Source organism: Nomascus leucogenys, chromosome 22a (genome assembly GCF_006542625.1).
Source record: "Nomascus leucogenys isolate Asia chromosome 22a, Asia_NLE_v1, whole genome shotgun sequence".
Classification (NCBI taxonomy): domain Eukaryota; kingdom Metazoa; phylum Chordata; class Mammalia; order Primates; family Hylobatidae; genus Nomascus; species Nomascus leucogenys.
Genome location: NC_044402.1, coordinates 99,682,644 through 99,702,468, shown reverse-complemented (window position 1 = coordinate 99,702,468; position 19,825 = coordinate 99,682,644). Strand labels below are relative to the sequence as shown.

General features: G+C 37.8%; 1 protein-coding gene across 3 annotated transcripts in view; it reads left to right on the top strand.

Annotated features, from left to right (window-relative positions):
* The window catches only part of SATB2 (SATB homeobox 2), a 190,725-nt gene that overhangs the window by 76,588 nt on the left and 94,312 nt on the right, over positions 1-19,825 (top strand). For all 3 annotated transcript variants that reach the window (XM_003253903.3, XM_030802779.1, XM_030802780.1), the window contains exons 4-6: positions 1,244-1,370; positions 2,571-2,694; positions 14,338-14,440. In XM_003253903.3, coding sequence (XP_003253951.1) covers positions 1,244-1,370; positions 2,571-2,694; positions 14,338-14,440 — 354 coding nt within the window. The remainder of the gene's footprint in view (positions 1-1,243; positions 1,371-2,570; positions 2,695-14,337; positions 14,441-19,825) is intronic.

Below are 19,825 nucleotides of genomic sequence, written 5' to 3'. Positions count from 1 at the left end.
TTATGTCAAGCATTACACATTCATTTATTTCATCTTGGACAGGACGTGCCCTGACCAGAAAGTCCATTTCCTATTGCTGGAATTTTGCCCCGTAGCTGTCATTTTGTGAAGCTCTTAAAAGTTCACTTGGGTACACAGGTGTTTTCTCTCTTTGATGATAATATATTTTTTTAAAGAACAGTGTAGTTGGACTCACCTGTATTGTCAAAAATAAAAATGCTGTTTTTCTTTTATCACTAAAGCATCACTGCTTTTTATGTGTGGCAATTTCTGACATCCTGGAGACCATGGGATTTTTCATTGCCTACAAATAAAACTTTTGTTACCCTGTGTCATATGTGAAATGGGTTTCTATATTTTTCTTCATCAATGTTACGTGTGCCCTGTGTACCAGATAAAATGGGCCTATCTTATGAATACGTTAGCATTTTCACCATATGTTGCTGAAACCATCCCATGAATCTTCCTCTAACAAGGGTATTCCTAAAATTGCTGCTCTATGTAGCCCAAGCTTAAAAAGGATTTTTATTATTTTTTCATTGTTATGCATGTTTACCATATGCAGCAGGAAATCCACAGGGAAAAAGTACTATTGTCACTGTCAAAAGAGCTGAGGAATAAAAAAAAGAAAGGAAGTTGAGGGCATCTTTGCTATTTCTGATCTGTGGTCAATCACCGTGGTATTGCATTTGGCCTGGGAAAGCAACCCCACTGCCTGCTGAAATGCAGATATGGGAGCGAACTCTAACTGCTTCATGAGCTCCAAATGCTGTTCGCACTGGGAATCGCACCACAGTCAGGATGTAACTGCGTGCTGAGCCCACACACAGGAATTTTCTTGTACAATTCAAAACTGAATCATATATTTACTTAAGGCTTACTTTTTTTTTTTTGTCTATGAAATCAGCAGTCCTGTATATTTAGCATCAGCCTTAAGTTAGAATGTGAAACAATTCTGGGGGGAAGGAAGTATCCGTATGGTTTTCTAAGTAATTTAAGAAACAGGAAAACATAAAAGAACTGATTGTCTGTGATTAAACCTCATTCTTTCCTTCCCATCTTCCTGTGTAGTTAACTAACTCAATTGTCAGCCAGAAAGAAATAGCTTATTGCACTGGGTTGTAAAATATCTGAGTGGGCCTTGGATGTTGATGATTGAATGACCTTCTTAACATTGAACAAACAATGAGAAGGTTTAATAAATAGCAGATATGTGTTTATTATGTTTTTCTTCCCTGTGCAGGAATAATCAAGCTGGGAAGGTGGAATCCTCTCCCCCTCAGTTATGTGACAGATGCACCTGACGCGACAGTGGCCGACATGCTACAAGATGTCTATCATGTTGTGACGTTGAAAATCCAATTACAAAGGTGGGTGTTTCTGAACGTCTGCTTTTCCTTGCTCACAGAGCTGCTCTGTCAATCATCGATTCACTGCAAAGATCAGCATGTCTTGTCTATTAATTTCTGGACATTGGACAAAATGAAAAGAAGGAGAGAGAGGGAAAGAAGGAGAGAAGGAGAAGGGTGGCTCTTCCCAGGTGTCTTTATAGTCACATTCCAACTACTTTATGCTTTGTTTTCAGAAGCAGTGAAGTGGTAACCTAGGGGCAGCTTGACAAATCATTAAAATTCTATAGCCCTTAGGAGGAACTTTACACAGCCCCTTATTCAATGGGTCCTCTAGGCCTGGTTAAATGTGTAGCACATAGTATTTGAAGAATAAACACCTCTGCTGTTTTCACATTTGTGTTATGAGGGGAGGGTTTTGTTCTTGTAGGAGGTTTACCAAGAATGTCCTGACATAGGAAATCTTTTTCTTCCCTTTCGAGGGCCATATCAAAACAAACAAACAAACAAACAAAAACACACTTTGTGGCCTACAGAGATTCTGGGGATGATTTCTTTATTTTTTCAAATATGGCATCCGGAACAAGATATCCCTCTAAAGAACTGGAGGTTCTTTTCAGTCTTTTATTGTAAAGTGCCTGATAGGTGTGATATAAGGAGTGTTGTCCTTTAGAGTAAGTGTTTTGAATTTTCCCCTTTTGGGGAATTTATACTTTAAAAATGGACCCCCAGCATCCCCATCTGTGACTATGAATGGGTAAGGATCTGGAAAGTCATTTTTTGGTTCAGAAAGTAACTCTGAGCCATTCTATGAGGGTGAGGGTGGGCCTTCCAACTGCAAATCTGACAGAGGATGTTTGTTTACAGTTAACCTTAGGCATGCACAATAATTACATTTGTATTGGGGAAGTTTATAACCACATTGCCATGCCATTTCCACCAGCACATTGGAAAAATCATATTTTATAAAAATAGCATTTCTTGTATTGGAAGTGACTATTTTTCTTGGACGAGTGGGATGACAAACTTAAAAGAGACCCCTTGGGCCCTAGCAAAGTCTTGGAGAAGCAGTTTTACTTCCCTTCCTTCACTTAGACCCCATTCTTCAGCATTTTTTCTGAAGCTCCCACAAGACCCAAGAATGGCTGCTGCACTCTCTCCCCTTCAGTCAGGGGCCCTGGTTGAGGTTTGTGTATTGTTCATTATTGCTCTGTTTTGCAGTTGTTCAAAGTTGGAAGACTTGCCTGCGGAGCAGTGGAACCATGCCACAGTCCGCAATGCCTTAAAGGAACTGCTCAAAGAGATGAACCAGAGCACATTAGCCAAAGAATGCCCTCTCTCCCAGGTCAGTATCTTCAGGTGGGGGTCTGGGAAACAGAAGAAGCCATTGGTGGACTCTCTAGCAGGGGGTTCCTTCTGCTTAAACAACTGTCTTCTCTGTCTTTTATTTATAGACTTACACTGCATTTGAGGTGCAAAAGATTATATTGCTTCTGGTTGTAGAATAGAAGTTATAGCTTATTGGCCAGGCATGGGGTAGCTCATGCCTGCAGTCCCAGCACTTTGGGAGGCCGAGGCAGGCTGATTGCTTGAGTTCGGGAGTTTGAAACCAGCCTGGGCAGCATGGCAAAACCCCATCTCTACAAAGAATACAAAAATTAGCTGGGCGTGGTGGCATGTGCCTGTAGTCCCAGCTACTCAGGAGGCTGAGGTGGGAGGATTACTTCAGACTGGGAGGTGGAGATTGCAGTGAGCCAAGACCACACCACTCTACTCTAGCGTGGGTGACAGAGTGAGACCCTGGTTGGGTCTAAAAAAAATAATTAGCATTTATTGAGACTTTAGGTAAGGAGAGAGTATTAAAACATTTTATGTATACAGGTCGGCCATGGTGGCTCACACTTGTAATCCAGGCACTTTGGGAGGCTGAGGCCAGAGGATTGCTTGAGTCCTGGAGTTCAAGACCAGCCTGGGCAACATAGCGAGATAGCAAGACCCTGTCTCTTAAAACAAAACAAAACAAAAAAAACCAAAAACAAAGAAAATAAACATTTTACATATACAGTCATTAACTTCTCACATATTTCATTGGAGATAGGGACCAGTGTCTCCATTTTATAGATCAAGAAACAGGAGCTTAGAGAAGATCTTACATTCACTGTCTAAGCATACTAGCTGGCTAAGTGGCAGGTTGAGATACTACTGCCCACCCCGCTCTTTCAAAGTGGATGCTCCAGATTGTTGTTTTACTTGGTTGGCTGGATGAGTCAGCCATGCTAAACCCATCTATGCGTGATTTATTGGGCCTTTTGCCTGTCTGGTGTAGAGAGGTGATCTTTACATCATATACATTTGTAGAGGTTTTGTAGTGAATTCACCACAAGAAAATGCATCATGAGGAAAAGTGATACTCCATTTTTTTAGTGAACGCACCGTAAACTAATACAAGCCATGAAAATGAGATTGAGAGGATCAAAAGAAGAGCAGTGGAGGACTGGGCTGCCTTTTCCATTTGTGTTCATGGGCTGGGACCCATTTTTTCCTACTGATGAGATAATATTTTGCCTATGGTGGATTAGGACTGCTGTAGAAATGAACCCAGGTTGACAAATTATTTAAAGCTTTGAATGGAAATCTGTTTCCTGGTGTGAGCTGCTACACATGATTTAAGACAATGTCTGTTAAGTTCAAGGGAAAATAATGAGAAACCTATTACAGAAACTTGCTGTGCCATGAGCTTTGTTCCAGGGTAAGGGAGTCTCTGGAAGATAGGAAGGCTATTGGTTAAGAGCATGTATCCTGGAATCAGGGCTGGATTCATGTCCTGGTTGACAACCCTCTATAACCTTACCTTTATGAGCCCCCCCTTGTTTGGTTAGTAAAACTGAGTAGTAATGGTTCTGAGTTAATAAAGAGGATTAAATGATTGGAAATTACATAAAATGCTTGGCCTAATGCCTGGCATGCAATGATGCACCATAAACAGTATCAGCTATTATTATTGAGATATGATGTGAACTGAATGTGTGTGTGTGTGTGTGTGTGTGTGTGTGTGTGTGTGTGTGTGTTTTTGAGGGTGTTTTGGAATTTGGATCCTCTGAAGCAAAGTATGCTATTAATATTTTTGCTTCCAAAAAAATCAAGAAGGTATGCATTCACGTATAGGCAGCTAGATAGAAAAGGACATTATTCTGACCTTATGTTTAGGACTTTTCATGCAGGCCATTTTAATACCTACCTGTAGGTATGTATGTAGATGTTAAAGCCTTGTTGCATACAGTTATGAAATGCATATTTTGATTATACTGGTGATACAGAGGAACTGGATAAAGAACAAGTTAGGAAAAGCTGTCAATAATTTTTCCCAAATTTCACAATCATTCACAATTAATTTTCTCTTGCATTCACATGGAAGTCAAAATGGGCTTTGCCTGGAAGCATACAAGCCTTTAACTTGATATTACCAATTCAGAAATTTATCCAGGGCTTCTGAGGCATGTGGAAGTTTGGTCCAAACTGTTGTATCATGACAATCATGTTTGGTTATATCTATAAATATGACTAGAGAGGCAACATGAGTGAGGAGAATCCAGATCAGGAGCCAAGAGCCCTGGGTTCTAATCTCAGTTCTTTTATGCCAGATATGTGATCCTGGGCTATTCACTTCTCAGGGCCTCGTTAAACTCTTCTGTAAGCTGGGCATCATTGTATTTGCATGTTTCACATAGTTTGGAGGGTTGTCTTGATGTTCAAATGAGATCATCTTTACCCCCATCATAAAAACCTCTTTCCCTTTCCACTGTCTGCTCTCATGGTTTGCTCACGTAGTTGCCTGACCTAAACAGTTCCTTCTCCTTCACCCTTCGGTTTGATCCTATGGGTTCCATCAGTTCTCCATCTAAAATCTTTTTTCCTTGTGCCACTGCCTTGTTCATTATTTCATCATCTGTCATCTAAAATATTTCAGGTCTTCTTGCCTAATGACTTTTCTCCTGCCACCTGATTCTCCTGTGTTCTTTGTTTATAATTCCTCAGTCACTCCCCCTACCCACCCTATAAGAAGTACGGACTCCATAGCATAAAGACCATCGAGATGACACTGTTCAGCCTTATATTTCACTAGAGCTACCTTCTTCCCTCTTCCTGCACTCATCCTATATTCTAAACACATGAAATTAATTATTTTGAAATGTTTACCATTGCTCGAAATATCTCTCGAGAGTGGGAGCAACCTAACTAGTGTAGCATTACAAATCTAACAAAGCCATCTTCTGTATTATCTTAAAATTTAATGCCAAGTTTATATTCTAGTCCATATACTTGTTTTTTTTTTTGAGACAGAATCTCGCTCTGTCACCCCGGCTGAAGTGCAGTGGCACGATCTCAGCTCAGTGCAACCACTGCCTCCCTGTTCAAGTGATTCTCCCGCATCAGCCTCTTGAGTAGCTGGGACCACAGGCATGTACCACCACGCCTGGCTATTTTTTTTGTATTTTTAGTAGAGACATGATTTCACCATGTTAGCCAGGATGGTCTCGATCTTCTGACCCCGTGATCCACCTCAGCCTCCCAAAGTGCTGGGATTACAGGCGTGAGCCACTGCTCCTGGCCCCTGTGTTTTAAATATTTTTAAAATGGCATAAAATCATTTTGTCTGTTAAGTTAGTAATCTCCTTCTCTCCACATGAGATTGGTTCTTCAGGGAGATGTACCTTGTTAATCTCTGGCTTTGAAAGCCCCTGCACACAATCCTGGTGACTCTAGAGTCCTTCAGTTTGACACTTGCTTGCTTTTGCATACATGATTTCACCTGGCTAGAATGCACTACTCTTTTCTACTTGATGAAATTATCTTTCAGATTCCAGCTGGAAAGTCACCGCTAGTGAAGTGCCTCAACCTCCTAGTTGAAGTAGTTGCTACTTCTGCTCTTAGTAGCCTTTGTAAATAACCCTGTCACAGCACTTATCTCAGCCTGTTGTCATTGTTACCTGTCAGTTTCCGTCACTAGATGGACTGTCCGCAATAACAGAGGCCATCTCTTGTTGATCTTTGTGTCCACAGCATTCAGCGTAATATATAGTTTGTATGTAGCTGTTACTATAATGCAGGAATTTAACCTTTTAGCAGGATAATTCTTTGTGGTGGGGGGCTGTCCTGTGCATTGCAGCATCCCCGTCCATTACCCACTAGATGCCACTAGCATGCCACTATACCCCTTCCCCCAGTTGTGACAACCAAAATGTCTCCAGATGTTGCCAAAGGTCCCATGGCAGGAGCAATACCACTCTCAGTTAACCAATTCTCTGATGTGCTTAATGAATTAAGTTTAAAAGTGTTTCAGAAAGTGTAGTTTTATTAGTATGTAAAGTTAAAGTTTTATTATTATTACAGTGTTCTTGGCAGTTCCAAAACATTTTGAACTAGAAGCAGTGAATAGAGTAATTTGGTGATTGATGCCCAGCACATTTCGGTTAAACAGGGGCTCATTTCTGTTGTTTAGATTTGGGTGAGATTTGATTTAGGCTTCTGATATGTTGTGTGATTATGGAAAATCTCACTGGGATAGCTCTTTTCAGCTAGTATGGATATGTAATGTGGACCCTGGCATTCATCCTACAGCCATTATCCTTAAACATTCCAGATTAGTCACTTAAATTGCATAGCTAGATTGTAATTTAGTGTGGAGATAAGCATGCCCATTTTATTGTTGGTTGTCATAGAACAGATGCATGCAGTTTTTGTAGTTCAGCCTATATAAAGTAAAAAAGAATGCATTTTTGTTCAAAGCAAGGTGAAACAGTAATTCAACAGTATATTTCCACCAGCATTCCTGGAGTCCTGATTAAGAATCAGGCACTTTGCAATGGGCTGGGGATAGAACAGTGAATCTGAGGGAGGAACTAAAACCCTTTCAATATAGGAAGAAGAGAGTGAGGCATCTAGTACTACTCACCTTAGGTGAGAAAGGTGGCTTGTTGGGTTTTTCAAAAATAGGCTTAACTCATGAGTTAAAGATTCCTGTTATTGAAATAATTCTTCCTTATTACCCCCAAGCCAAACCATTTTAGATGACTCTTCACTTGAGTTTGGCAATTACAAAAGGGAATGATTCAGTGGATAGTTCATACTTTCTTGAACACCCCAGTGGTCTGAAGTTCAAAAGAGCAGTTCTGAAGGCAGAAGAAAGGTATGGGGAAGTCCATAAAAGTGCAACAATTGTAGCCTGAGGTATATATATATTTAAAACAGGGAAGTAATGATTTAGCCATTCTCTGTCTGGCCAGATGCTTGGAAAGTACAGATTGTGGTTGTGTGTCTGCGTATTTATTTTTGATTTCACCTTTCAAAGTGTGTTTAAGTGCTGTCACCTCTTCCTTTTCCTCTGATGTCTCTGTGAGTAACCACTTGCAGCCTCTTCCCTCTGCCACTGGCTGTCCTGAGCATCCTAATTTAGCAGACCTTAGTCCTCCCTTATTAAATAGTCCTTAGCTGTTCCAATTTGAAAACATTATGATTGCATCTTTCTGTAGCTTACTTATTCTTACTTGAGGAAGAGTTGAAATACCTAAGGTCGGCTTTTGATTGCAAAACCCCAGGTGCTCAGGGTTTTGACCTATTTAAATAAGTAGAGGTACCAGTACCTGCCTTGTGCATCTCATAGGTGATCATGATGTTCAAATGGGATGACTAAAGAGACAGTCTTGTTAACTGAAAACTGTGGGGTTTTTTTTTTTTTTTTTTTCTTTTTGAGACGGAGTCTCGCTGGGTTGCCCAGGCTGGAATACAGTGGCATGATCTCAGCTCACTGCAGCCTCTGCCTCCCGGGCTGAAGCAATTCTCCCCCCTCAGCCTCCCAAGTAGCTGGCATTACAGGTGAACACCACCATGCCCGGCTAATTTTTGTGTTTTTAGTAGAGATGAGGTTTCACCATGTTAGCCCGACTAGTCTTGAACTCCTGACCCCAAGTGACCCTCTGCCTTGGCCTCCCAAAGTGCTGGGATTATAGGCATGAGCCACTGCACCTAGCCTGAAAATTGTAATGAAAAGAACAATTTGGAAGTGTATGCAACTTCCAATATGCTCCATCTCCTACACATATTCTCTGTGACTCTGGACATGTTTTTTATGGTAAAATATACGTAACATGAAGTTTGCCATTCTAAACATTTTTAAGCTTACAATTGAGTAGCATTAATTACATTCACAGTGTTGTGCAACCATCACCCCTGTCTCTTTCCAGAACTTTTTCATCACTCCAAATGGAAAGTCTGTAAACTTTAAGCAACAATTCCTTATTCCCCTCTCATCCTGACCCCTGGTAGCCTCTATTCTGTATTCTGCCTCTGTGAATTTGCCTATTCTACCTATCTTGTCTAAGTGGAATCATGGAACATTTATTTTGTGCTGGTTTATTTTACTTAGCATGTAGACATGTTTTTGAAGCAGCTCTGTCCCATGGTGCTGGTTGAGACTTTGTTGCTAAATATTTGAGGAACAAAATGACTGACTAAAGCTATTGAGCTGCAAAGATGTTACTAGATTTCCAGTGTGACAATGGTGTGGCATTCATATAGTGTGCCTTTAGAAATAGATTGTAGGATAATTATTTCTGTCATCCTGAGCAAGCCTTACCCATTTGGACTTAACTCATATGTACAACATGCCAAAACAATTGAGTAGTGAAATCAAGCAGCCAATTGGGTCAGCAGAAAAAAACAAATTGAGCATGTACTAATCATATATAGTGGCTGATCAACTGCATGGACCAGAATCATGTTAACCAGTTGCCAACTGTCCGTTTAATTTAACCTAAGTTCATGTATGTAGTAGGGATGCATCAGGTCTTGTGTTAACCAGTTGCCAACTGTCTTAGTTATTTTCATGTGAGGTCGTTTTAGTTTGTGTCCCAACCTCATGGACTCATGTTGATGAAGGCTCACAAATGACAGCTTGAAAATATTCCTAACCAAGGGGTTGCAGTGACCATAAGAAATGATTGCACAGTGGGGAGAAAGGTGCCATTTGTTGATTCTACATCTTGTGCTAGGCCTTTTACACAAATCATCTCACAGAAGAATCCTTACACTCTCTGATGCAGGAGACAATATCCCCAATCACAGGTAAGGGTGCTGACGTTAGACAAGTGAGCCATTCAGCAACAGCTTAGGGGAAGAGCTCTCAAATGTAGTGTTTTCATACTCCAAAATTCAGAGGAAGTGTTTCTTTCCCTTAAAATGGCAGCAGTTTTCAATTCTGATGTTATAGCTCAGAAGTGGAGACAGAGTGGGATAGTAGAAGGCTGCCAAATGACATTAAATGAATTTTTTTCATGACAAAGTAATTCCTCAAAATCAGTTTTTTTCCCTTTACCTAATTGAAGTATCATTATATTCTCATGTTTAATATGTTATTTAGCATATCACCAAGCAGATTGAAAAGGCCGAAAATGAGCAAAGAATGCACATATCACTCATTGCCTGTCTTTGCTCTCTCCCTCATGTAGACACAGAAGAGGAGGCTAGGGGATGCCCCTCCTCTTCCCCCAGACAGGGGATTCTCACTGACAGAATATGTAATTCTTCACGTCGGTTTAAAAATGTTCTTCTTCATAGCAAGTGTATTATGTGTTTTCAGCTTAGCTACTCTTAGTACCACACTGCTGTTCAAACAAATAAATCCCACTAAGCCAAGCAGAATGTAGTGAAGGATATCCAGTTATTTTATCTTTTGTTTTATTTTTGGAAAAGGGGATGCTCAGATCTCTGTTTTTCTAAGTGTATCGTACAAATCATTTTAACCTGTGTTTATTATTTTGCTTTATCCTATTAAGTTTTAAATTCCCTTTAGGTTCCGTAGTTTTCTTGGATTCTAAACTTCTTAGTTAACTCGTATAATGGGCCTGAGATCACAATTTCATGTTTTTCTTTTTTTGCTGTTGTTACCTTGTTTTTTGTTTTGTCTAAAGTATTGGTTGCAGCATCAGCTGTTGAGCTTGTGGTCACTGATGGAGGTGGTGGTGAAATGTTTCCTTCCATTCATTCGTTAGTCTCCCTTCTTAAAAGACCCATGAAATACTGGTCCATTAACAGTGTCTTCATGGTGCCTCCCAATGCTATTTGACTTTGGGAAAGATGCTTTTCATTCTGAGCTTCTGGGGCCTCAGTTTGAAGATGGAACCATGCTTATAATCATATGTGACATCTATTCTCTGGGCTAGTTGAAAAACAAGTGAGTTAAAAAATTGTTTCGGGAACCTAAAAGAAAATTTATTTTTAGATAGATCAATCCAGCTATTATAAGTATTAAACACCAATATTATAAAATTTATTCTCTTGCAGTTTGGCTTAGAGCAAATTCAAGTCTGCTAGTAAACTTTGGAATAAGTAAAGAAAATTCTAATATAGTTTGATTTCTGAAATGCCTTATTTAAAAAAAATTCCAGATATTAATGGCCAACTAAATGTCAAATTGACTACAAATAAGGACACCTATACTTTATTTCCCTTCCAAAAATCTTTATACTTAAAATTTCATAATTAACTACAAAGAAGTCAGAAATTTTCAAGTTTCTGTAGTTGGAAAGACATTTTAACCATTTTAATTTATCTTAGAATATAATATTATTGATAAAATAGCTTTGTCTGCGGCCACTGTTTATGTGGTGGTGTTTGTGGCTGTGTCTCGGTATCTGAGTGGGGACTGCCTCAGTTGCCCATTATACATGTACCCTCATCCTTTCTTTTTCACAGCCCACCACCATGTAAAGCGATACATGCTTAGTAAATGCAAAATCATTTTAATATTAGCCTTAGTAAATCATAGTTCCTCGGTTTAAGTGTTAAAAATAGCAATACACATATTTTCTGGGTTATCTGTATTAGTATTGCTTTGTATAAACAGGGATACTCGAGTTGGTTGCATTCTGGATTGAAAAAGTTGACTCAGCTCTTGTTCCTTTGTCAAAAAGATGTGGATCCTAAAAGTCCAACTGTACCGTTGCTTTAGAATGGCTGGAAAACATAAAGGAGTAACATAAACTGCAAAATTATACATATTTTAAAAAGCAAAAAATTGAATTAGATCTTTTTTGGCAGGGTGGTAGGTGGGAAAGACTTTAATTATTACTCATCCCATTCTGCATCAACTGTATCTTATCAGGTTTAAGATGCTATTGATTGTAAGATGGATCTCTATTTCAGTGATGTTAAAGTATAAAAAGTGGATGAAATATGGTAAATACAGATTCTCTGTGTCCCAGGACCTTTAGAGAACATTGTTTCCTGTAGAGTAATAGCACATGCTGGGTTCATGTTAGCCCCTTTCAACTTTATGTATCATTAATTAAGTTTTGATGTTCTAGATATTTAATGGACACTAACATCAAGATGACCTTGTAGTATGTGTCCAGAGCATTCTAGTGAAGACTAGTGATTTAGATTCAGATTATGAGAATTTAACAGTCTAATTTAGGGTGAGAAAATATTCATGAAACTGGAATAATCAGATATAGCATGGCCTTTCTTTTAAAATATTCCCAAGATATTTTTATATCTTCTGATTTTAAAGTCTTCTGAGGATGGACTATAGCAATTCTTATCAGTAAAAACTATTTTGGGTATTAGTTCTGTATAAAGACCTGCAGGGAATTGATATGAATAAAATGTGTCATAAACTCAAACAGACTTTTCTGGTGATTAAAGATTCTCATCTAGGAAATTTGTTTGCTACTTTTTTTTTTTTTGCTCAGTTCATAGTTGAAACCTGTTTATGTTTCTGTTCTGTGATCAGTAGAGGTAACAACTTATTTATAATTATCTGGGACAGAAAACAAATCTGATTGAGTCAGGGTAGCCAACATCTCCTTTATAAATGAGTTGTATGAAATATAGGACCTGCTGATGGAGCCAGTAGGAGCCCAGATACTCATTTCCTTGCCGCTCTGCCTTGTGCAGGGTCAATTGAAGATATAGCAGGAGCAAGGACAAAGAGAGGGTAGAGAGTGAGGGGAATTTGGATTATCTGGGGCCAAAGTGATGCAGTCTTCTGGGCTTGTGGCCTCGTATTATGGGCCAGGAAGAATTGAGGAACAGTGCCAGGCAGTAATTAGACACTGTTCGTTTTAGTTCACTTCCTAAACCATTTGGCAATACAGAGTTTAACTCTGACTCCTGCCATGGCTGTGTATCCTGTGCCTTTCCAGATGATAAATTCATGCAAACAAGATAGAGAGATGACAAGTACGTTTGTGATTATTCACATATACCAGTGTGGCTGATGCACTATTATTAAGCTACTTTCATGTTAAAAAAATTTATTATTATGACATTTCAGTTTGGCACTTTTAAATCTCATCTCTGTCCCTTTTCCTGTGTTAAATTTCAGTGACTCAGATATCCCACATCAGAACTATGTGAGACACGAGATAGAAAAAAAAAAATGAAACAGACATAGTCACTGTCCTCAAGGGTCTCACAGTCTAGGAACAGAGCGAATCTCAGCCCAGAGCGGGAGCTAGCTCAGCTAGTTAGGGAACAGCCGTACTTGGTCGTTAATAGCACAAAGCAGAAGACTGTCTCCAGGAGATTAGGATTCCAGTGGTCATCCTATAAGACAGGAGACAAGGCCCCATAGGTTCTGTGATACACTCTGATGATATTAGATCTTTGGGTTCCCAGTGCTGTGTTCAGACCTTGGGATGAAAAGAGTTATCCTTACTATCTCCCCTCAGAGAAAAGAATTGTTATGTATAGATCAGCAACTGGGGAGGCTAACCATCTGCGAAAGAGGTTTCTGTGAATTGAATCAGGAACCCCCTCCTCTACCAGTACTGCATAGTGATTAAAAAAGAGGAGTCTGTTGTTTTAAATGGGAGTTTATGAAGGTCTGTATGCTGGCATTTTAACCTCCTGTTAAATAACTTGATTTATTGTTACCCTTTTTATCTCTACTACTTTGTAGAAATGTCATTAGAAGTTCTAAGATTTCTCTGAACTGTTCTATGTCTGGGGCTAACTTTTTTTTTGAGAAAGATGAGATTTCAAGGCAAGATATAAAACCTTACACAGGTCATTTGGATCTCTTGAGTTGTTTATGCCCAGGACAAAATAAAAAATAAGAAATAAAATCTATGTATAAAACATACACAGTCAATTCAGGTATACGTTAACATCTGCCACAAATGTTGGCCCAAACATACTGTATTAACTGCAAACATATCTCTGTAGGAAGTTCAATTCAAGGTGTGCAATTATCATTTTAACTTTTCAGTGCTTTGTCAGGCTATGCTCCACTTCTCTTTTAACCCCAATTATTAATACACACAAATCAGCTGAGCAGTTGGGCTGAGGAGGATGAGAGCAAGGAAGAATCATGCACTTCAGCACTCAGAAAGTTTGAGCTTTGGTTCAATTTTTATTGAAACACAGTACAAGTATTATGTTTAGTTTCCCCTGCTCTAAAATAGCACTGTTAATTTTTTCATTTGGTGAATTTTCACACAAGTTCTAATCACACGTTTCTATAAATTATATTAATTTAACTTATTTCCCTAAATGTTGTTCTGCAGTGTGTAGCACGGATGTTCTCAGATTCTTGGCTGTGTAAGCTTGTTGCAGTTGGAAGCGGAACAGAAACATCTGAAAGGCATTATTTGGATTACGGATACTGGAGCATCTGATCTCACCTTTTGCTCTGGTTCCTAAATCACAACTGTTCTTCCTCTTTGCATTTAATCTGCATGTTCTGTCCCCTCCATTGTTGACATTGCCCCAGGGTTGGCTTTTTGGAGAAAGCACTATCATTGTATAAATTAAAGGGATGGTAAATTCAGGTAATCGTGTTTGATGTTAATAGTTCAGTTTACAGGAGAGTTTGACTGTTTTAAGTTTAAAAGAAAAAAGAGGTTAGTGCAGGTTATAAAGTGCTGTTTCTTGTCCCTAAAAAGAAGTAGTCATATTTTGAAAAAATAACTATAATTTTTTTTTTCAGAGTATGATTTCATCCATTGTAAATAGCACATATTATGCCAATGTGTCAGCAACCAAGTGCCAGGAGTTTGGGAGATGGTATAAAAAGTACAAGAAGATTAAAGGTAAACTGACTTTTTTGTTTGTAAAGCCTGTTTTCAGTTTCTGAGGTTCATGAGTTGTTGGTTGTTTGGAATTTATGCTCATTTTAGATACAACTTATGTAATTTTTTACAAAGGTGAGATCTTTAATATTCCTGTCATGAGATCCTAGTTGGCTCCCTTAAAACTAAGAAGATATTTGAAGTAAAAGTAAAATTAGTAGCACAATATGTTGTTTATAGTTTTCATAAGTGATACTTGCAAAGACCAAAATCCTTTAGAATGGAAAGTTAAAAGCTGTCATTCTAGGTTAAATCAGCACTTATAGTTTGGGTACTGATTAACAGATACTGTTGGGGTATCAGGATGTCTTCGGTCAGAAATGGAGTTTGATGTTGTGTTCCTTTGTCGATGATTCCAGAGCAGTGGTGAAAGCACGGGCTCTGCATTCAGGCAGACTTGGGTTCAAATCTTTAGCTTCTACATTCTAGCTGTGGGAGCTTAAGCAAATTATTTAACTTCACCAAGACTCAATTTCGTCATCTGAAAATGGGAAATCATCAAAGTACTTAGGTCACTGGGTAGATACGAGGACTAAATAAGACAATACGGGCACAAAGTAACCTCTTGACAAATAATAGTATACTACTACTAATAATTAATAGTAGTAGTCATACTAGCAGTAATATATTACATGTGGAATTATGTTTGGTCCTGAAAATAAAGTTCCTTTGTGTAGTAAATAGCATGCTATTTAGATCACCTAGACTTTTCAACATGTCAGGACCATTTCAAATATGTCAGTGGTGGAAAAATTCTTTTGTTTTCACTCCATTCAGATAAATGTTACCTACCAGGGTCCCTGAGGGGATTTGGGGAATTTTTTGTAACATTGGCTTTGATGGTCCTTCCAGTCCATATTTTGCATAATTATAATATATTTATCACACTTTATAATATGTATTCATAGCTTTGCTTACTCTGCCCCCATCCGAGGGGCAAATGACAATTTATGGTGGGTAAATAAAAGTAAAGGATGAATTTGTTTCTTTTACTACTTGCAGATTTTCTCAGGGGAGACAGGATGTCAAAGTAGTACTTGTTGGCTATGGAGTGTTTGGGAGATTTTTGACAAGGTTATCTTTTGAAGAAATGAAGTTTACAAACATTGGCAGCACATTTCTGATCACAAAGGCATGAGAGTGTTTTATGCTAAATATACATTTTATAAGGCAAGCCAAAATATTGAGCTACCCAGGAGAAATTAAGTACACTGAAAATTGAATTAAGATCCATTTCTTTTCAACAGATTCTAAAATTCTTAGGACCCATTAGATCCTGGTTTGGGCAAATGCTTTAGCATATTAATATTCACCCTTGTACAATATAAGATGAATAACCCCTTCTTATTATAAGACATCGATGTGTGGCTCAGAAGGTTTCTTTTCTGTAAGTGTTGCCTCCAAGTTTTTCTTTTAAAATAGGATTGTTAAAGTGCTTCAACATACCCTCTTCTGCTGAAAATCAAAGGAATCATGCAGCTTCAAGGTCATTTGTTAGATCCCATTTACTTGCTGTTATAAGAGAAAGTAAGAGAGTGTCCTCTTTTAATAGGCTGGAGTGTAATTCCAGTTTCAGAAAGATTGGAAACTCTTCACTCTAGTGTTTTCAGAATTGCCACTACAGATTGTGTGTGTGTGTGTGTGTGCATTTGTACATTAACACTCATGTCTTCTACTTTTCATTTTTCTTTCCTGGAGCTTTAATTCTTCAAGCTGTATCTTTTTTTTTTTTTTTTTTTTTAAAGATAGTAAATGCACAGTTAAATCTTTAAGTGCCGTAAAAGCAGACTGAGACCTTGATTTCATTCAGTTGGTCAAGGATCCACACCTGAAGAGGCTGTCAGACACTGTGTACACATACTATTCAAAGAGATGGAGCTAGTCATTGCTGTTGAAAAGTGTGTGTGTGTCTGTGTGTGTGTGTCAGTAGGAGGAGAAAAGGGAAGGTTAAGGTATGTGTGAAGTAAACACAAGCTGCCATAAAACAGTTCAAGTGGTGTTGATTCATCAACCAAGGGAGTGGGAGGAAAAACAAAGAATTCATGACAGGTATAATGGTGTACAGAAAATAAACACCCAGAGAAGTGCGTTTTATTAACTTTTGACCCTCAGAAAAAAGAAAGTGTTGGACTGAGGCAGGCACATTTTATTTGGTAGAAGCCTTTTTCTATGAATAGATGTTGCTGTGGGAGTTTCTACCTAGTAGGACTCATTTCTCATGGGAAAGTAATGATTTGATTTGTAAAATTTGTTTGTGTCCCTGCTTTCAAAATGAAAAAAAGGCAATGAATTCCAAATTTGGAAACCAGTAGTAGTGAAACCAGAATTCTACCATAGGGCTTTTTCTGAGAACCCAGAAGTCAGAGTTCCATGTCCCTCTCAGCCTCCCTACCTTCCATTTCTGCCTCAAACTTACCAATTTACATGCACTTCTATGCACTATTCAGTGTAGAAGAAAATCTTAAGTCAACTTACTGAGGTCCCAAACTAAATGCAGGCTACACTGTTAAATATGTTTCCTATTATCTGCTAATGTCTGTTTTAATAAAACAGTGGGAACTAAGTGGTTGCTTCTTAATCAAAAACATGATTTCCTAAACATAAGCTATGTGATTCTGTTACAAATTGCCACATATAGCTCTCCTAGGTCAAAATTTTTTTCTCTTCTCATAGAAATAAATAAATGGTAAAATAATGATATACTCTGAAAGATCAAAGTAAATATGACTAAAACCTGGCAAAAATAAAAGTCTACTGGAAGGATAAAAAAAAGATCAGATTACAAATTCTATAGTTAATGCTTAAATAAATATGAGAAAAATGAACAATCAATAATTTGATATCATTAAAAGCAGATGTAAAACTATATACAAATGGAATTGTCTAAATTTTGAAGTAAACATTTTAATGTGCATTTTTTGAATTTGTTGTTAGTTTAGCTAAACTATTTACACTTATTCTTTAGAAAGTCCTAAATTGGTTTGGCTTAGCATGTTAACTTTATTTTCCCCAGTGATCACAGCAAAGCACATTCTGTTTACCTTTTTTCTTTAATTTCAAAGACAATCATGGTTGACACAGACATATTTGAGTTAACATGAGCATTACTTCAGAATAGATAGGGAGACAGTGTGTATACTCTGGTTTCAAGGTCTAAGACCATGAATCTGTTTCCCAGGAATATTTGACATTGAAGAAAATGGAGTGGGTAGGTAGGGTAGGGTGGTAGGTTGGTTTAGACAGCATTTTTTTTTTTTTAATTGCTGATCATCACATACCATAATTGCTTCTGGACCAGATTTTACAATGTAGAGCACATAAGCTCCGAAGTATAAGAAAAAAAAAGTACATTTTATCTAGAAGCAAAGAAAAAAGACCAATATTAATAGTTGTTTAATGTTTAGGAGTTTTAGTGTTGTACGTGAGGAGATTCTGTAGACACCTAGAAACATTCATGCTATTCCAAAATTTATTTTTAAGGTCTTGGGATTATGAGGGATTTACCCAAGTAGTTTTTTCATAAGTTCTACACATTTTAGTAAAATTTTAATTTTTTACACAACTTTTTTTGTCTGAACTCTTGATGTGAACTTTCCCCATCATTTTTGTGAAATGAAGTGGCAATCATATATGTAGTACCACTATCAGTTTTACTCTTACGGCAATCTACTTTTGTGGGGGATATAATAAAAATAAGAAAATGCCTTAATAAAGAATCTTTTGTATATTTTAAATGTGTCCTAATTAATAAGTTACAAGAAAGTAATTTTATATCTAAAGTGTTTGTCATCTTGTACCAAAAGCAAAATAAGCAGTCATCTTTGGTGAGGTCAATCCCAATTATTTAATATGCCTCAAGAATTGAAGGGTCATTGAAAGTTTACACAAATACAGGTGGCTATTATAAAATTATTTGTGTTACAAAATAATACCATTAGAATGAGTGGACCTAACCAAACCCTGTATTTTGGCCAGAGTGCAAAATTTTCCCCATCACTTTTCTTTTCTCAGTCATTGCCCAAGAACCCTCTGATTGTTAGTTCTCTGAATTTTATTCGTTTATTTGAACTTCTTTTCCCAGATATTAAAAAGCTGGGAGAAAAGAGGATTTTAAAAACCAGTGTTACTTCCCCAAGCCTGGTTTATTCTAGTAATCAGTATTTTATCTGACCCTGTCTGATCTAGTCTTGCAAGATCAAACGTCCAGGCCAGCAGGCAGACAGTAAACAAAGCCCATGAAGGGTTTCGGTAAACACAAAGATTAGATGTTGAATGAAAATTAAACTCCTTGAACTAGTCCTCTGTACTAAAGTGGTTAAGTGGGTTGTGATTAAAAGAAATAAGTAATTATGATCATTATAGCTGAAATGATATAATGTTACCACATTTAAAGCACCTCTTGTACTCAAAAATGATTGTGTCATTTACAAAGTGGTGCCTTGGAGTTGAATAGAGAAATCAATGTCCCCTGACCTGGTTCCATAAGGCAGCCCTTGCTTAGCCATGGTGGTATCAGTGGTCAGGACAATGCCTTTAATCAACTCCTGGTCCTTCTGCCTCTGCTGTTGTTTAACTCTGATGAGGTAAAAGTAACTTTTGTCTACCTAATTTTTCTGTCATGAAAGAAATTTGCTTTCAGCTTCAGATCTAAATGAAGTGTTCTGCAAGGAAGTTTATCTGCCCTCTGCCTATGTTGTATCTTGTTGAAAGTAATGGCAGGATAAAATCCTTTGAATATTGTATACATATTTACTTACGTATTTTATACTGACAAATTATAGCTGTTTACAGGGTACAAAGTGATGGTATGGTTTTTAATATAACGTGAAATGATTAAATCAAGTGAATTAACCTATTCGTCACCTCAAATATTTGACATTTTTTGTGATGAGAACATCTGAGACTTACTCTGTGATATTAAAATGCACAATACTCAATTATTAGCTATATTCACCATGCTGTACAATAGATCTCAAAAAAAAAAACACTTGTTTCTCCTCACTGAGACTTTGTACTCTTTGATTATCATCTCACTGCTCCCACCTCCCAGCCTCTGTTAAACACCATTCTACTCTCTACTTCTATGAATTCAATTGTTTTAAATTCCACATATAAGTGAGAACATGCAGCATTTGTCTTTCTGTGTTTGACTTATTTCACTTAGCACAACGTTCTCCAGTTCTACTCATGTCGTCGCAAATTTTGGATTCATGGAAATAGAAACATCATTTCTACTGTCAGCCACCTTTTATCTCAGCAGTTTTTCAACATATAGAAGAGCCTTGTGCATTTTCATTGTGATAGTCACTGATAGTATGCATAGATCACCTATGGTTGCTTGGCCCT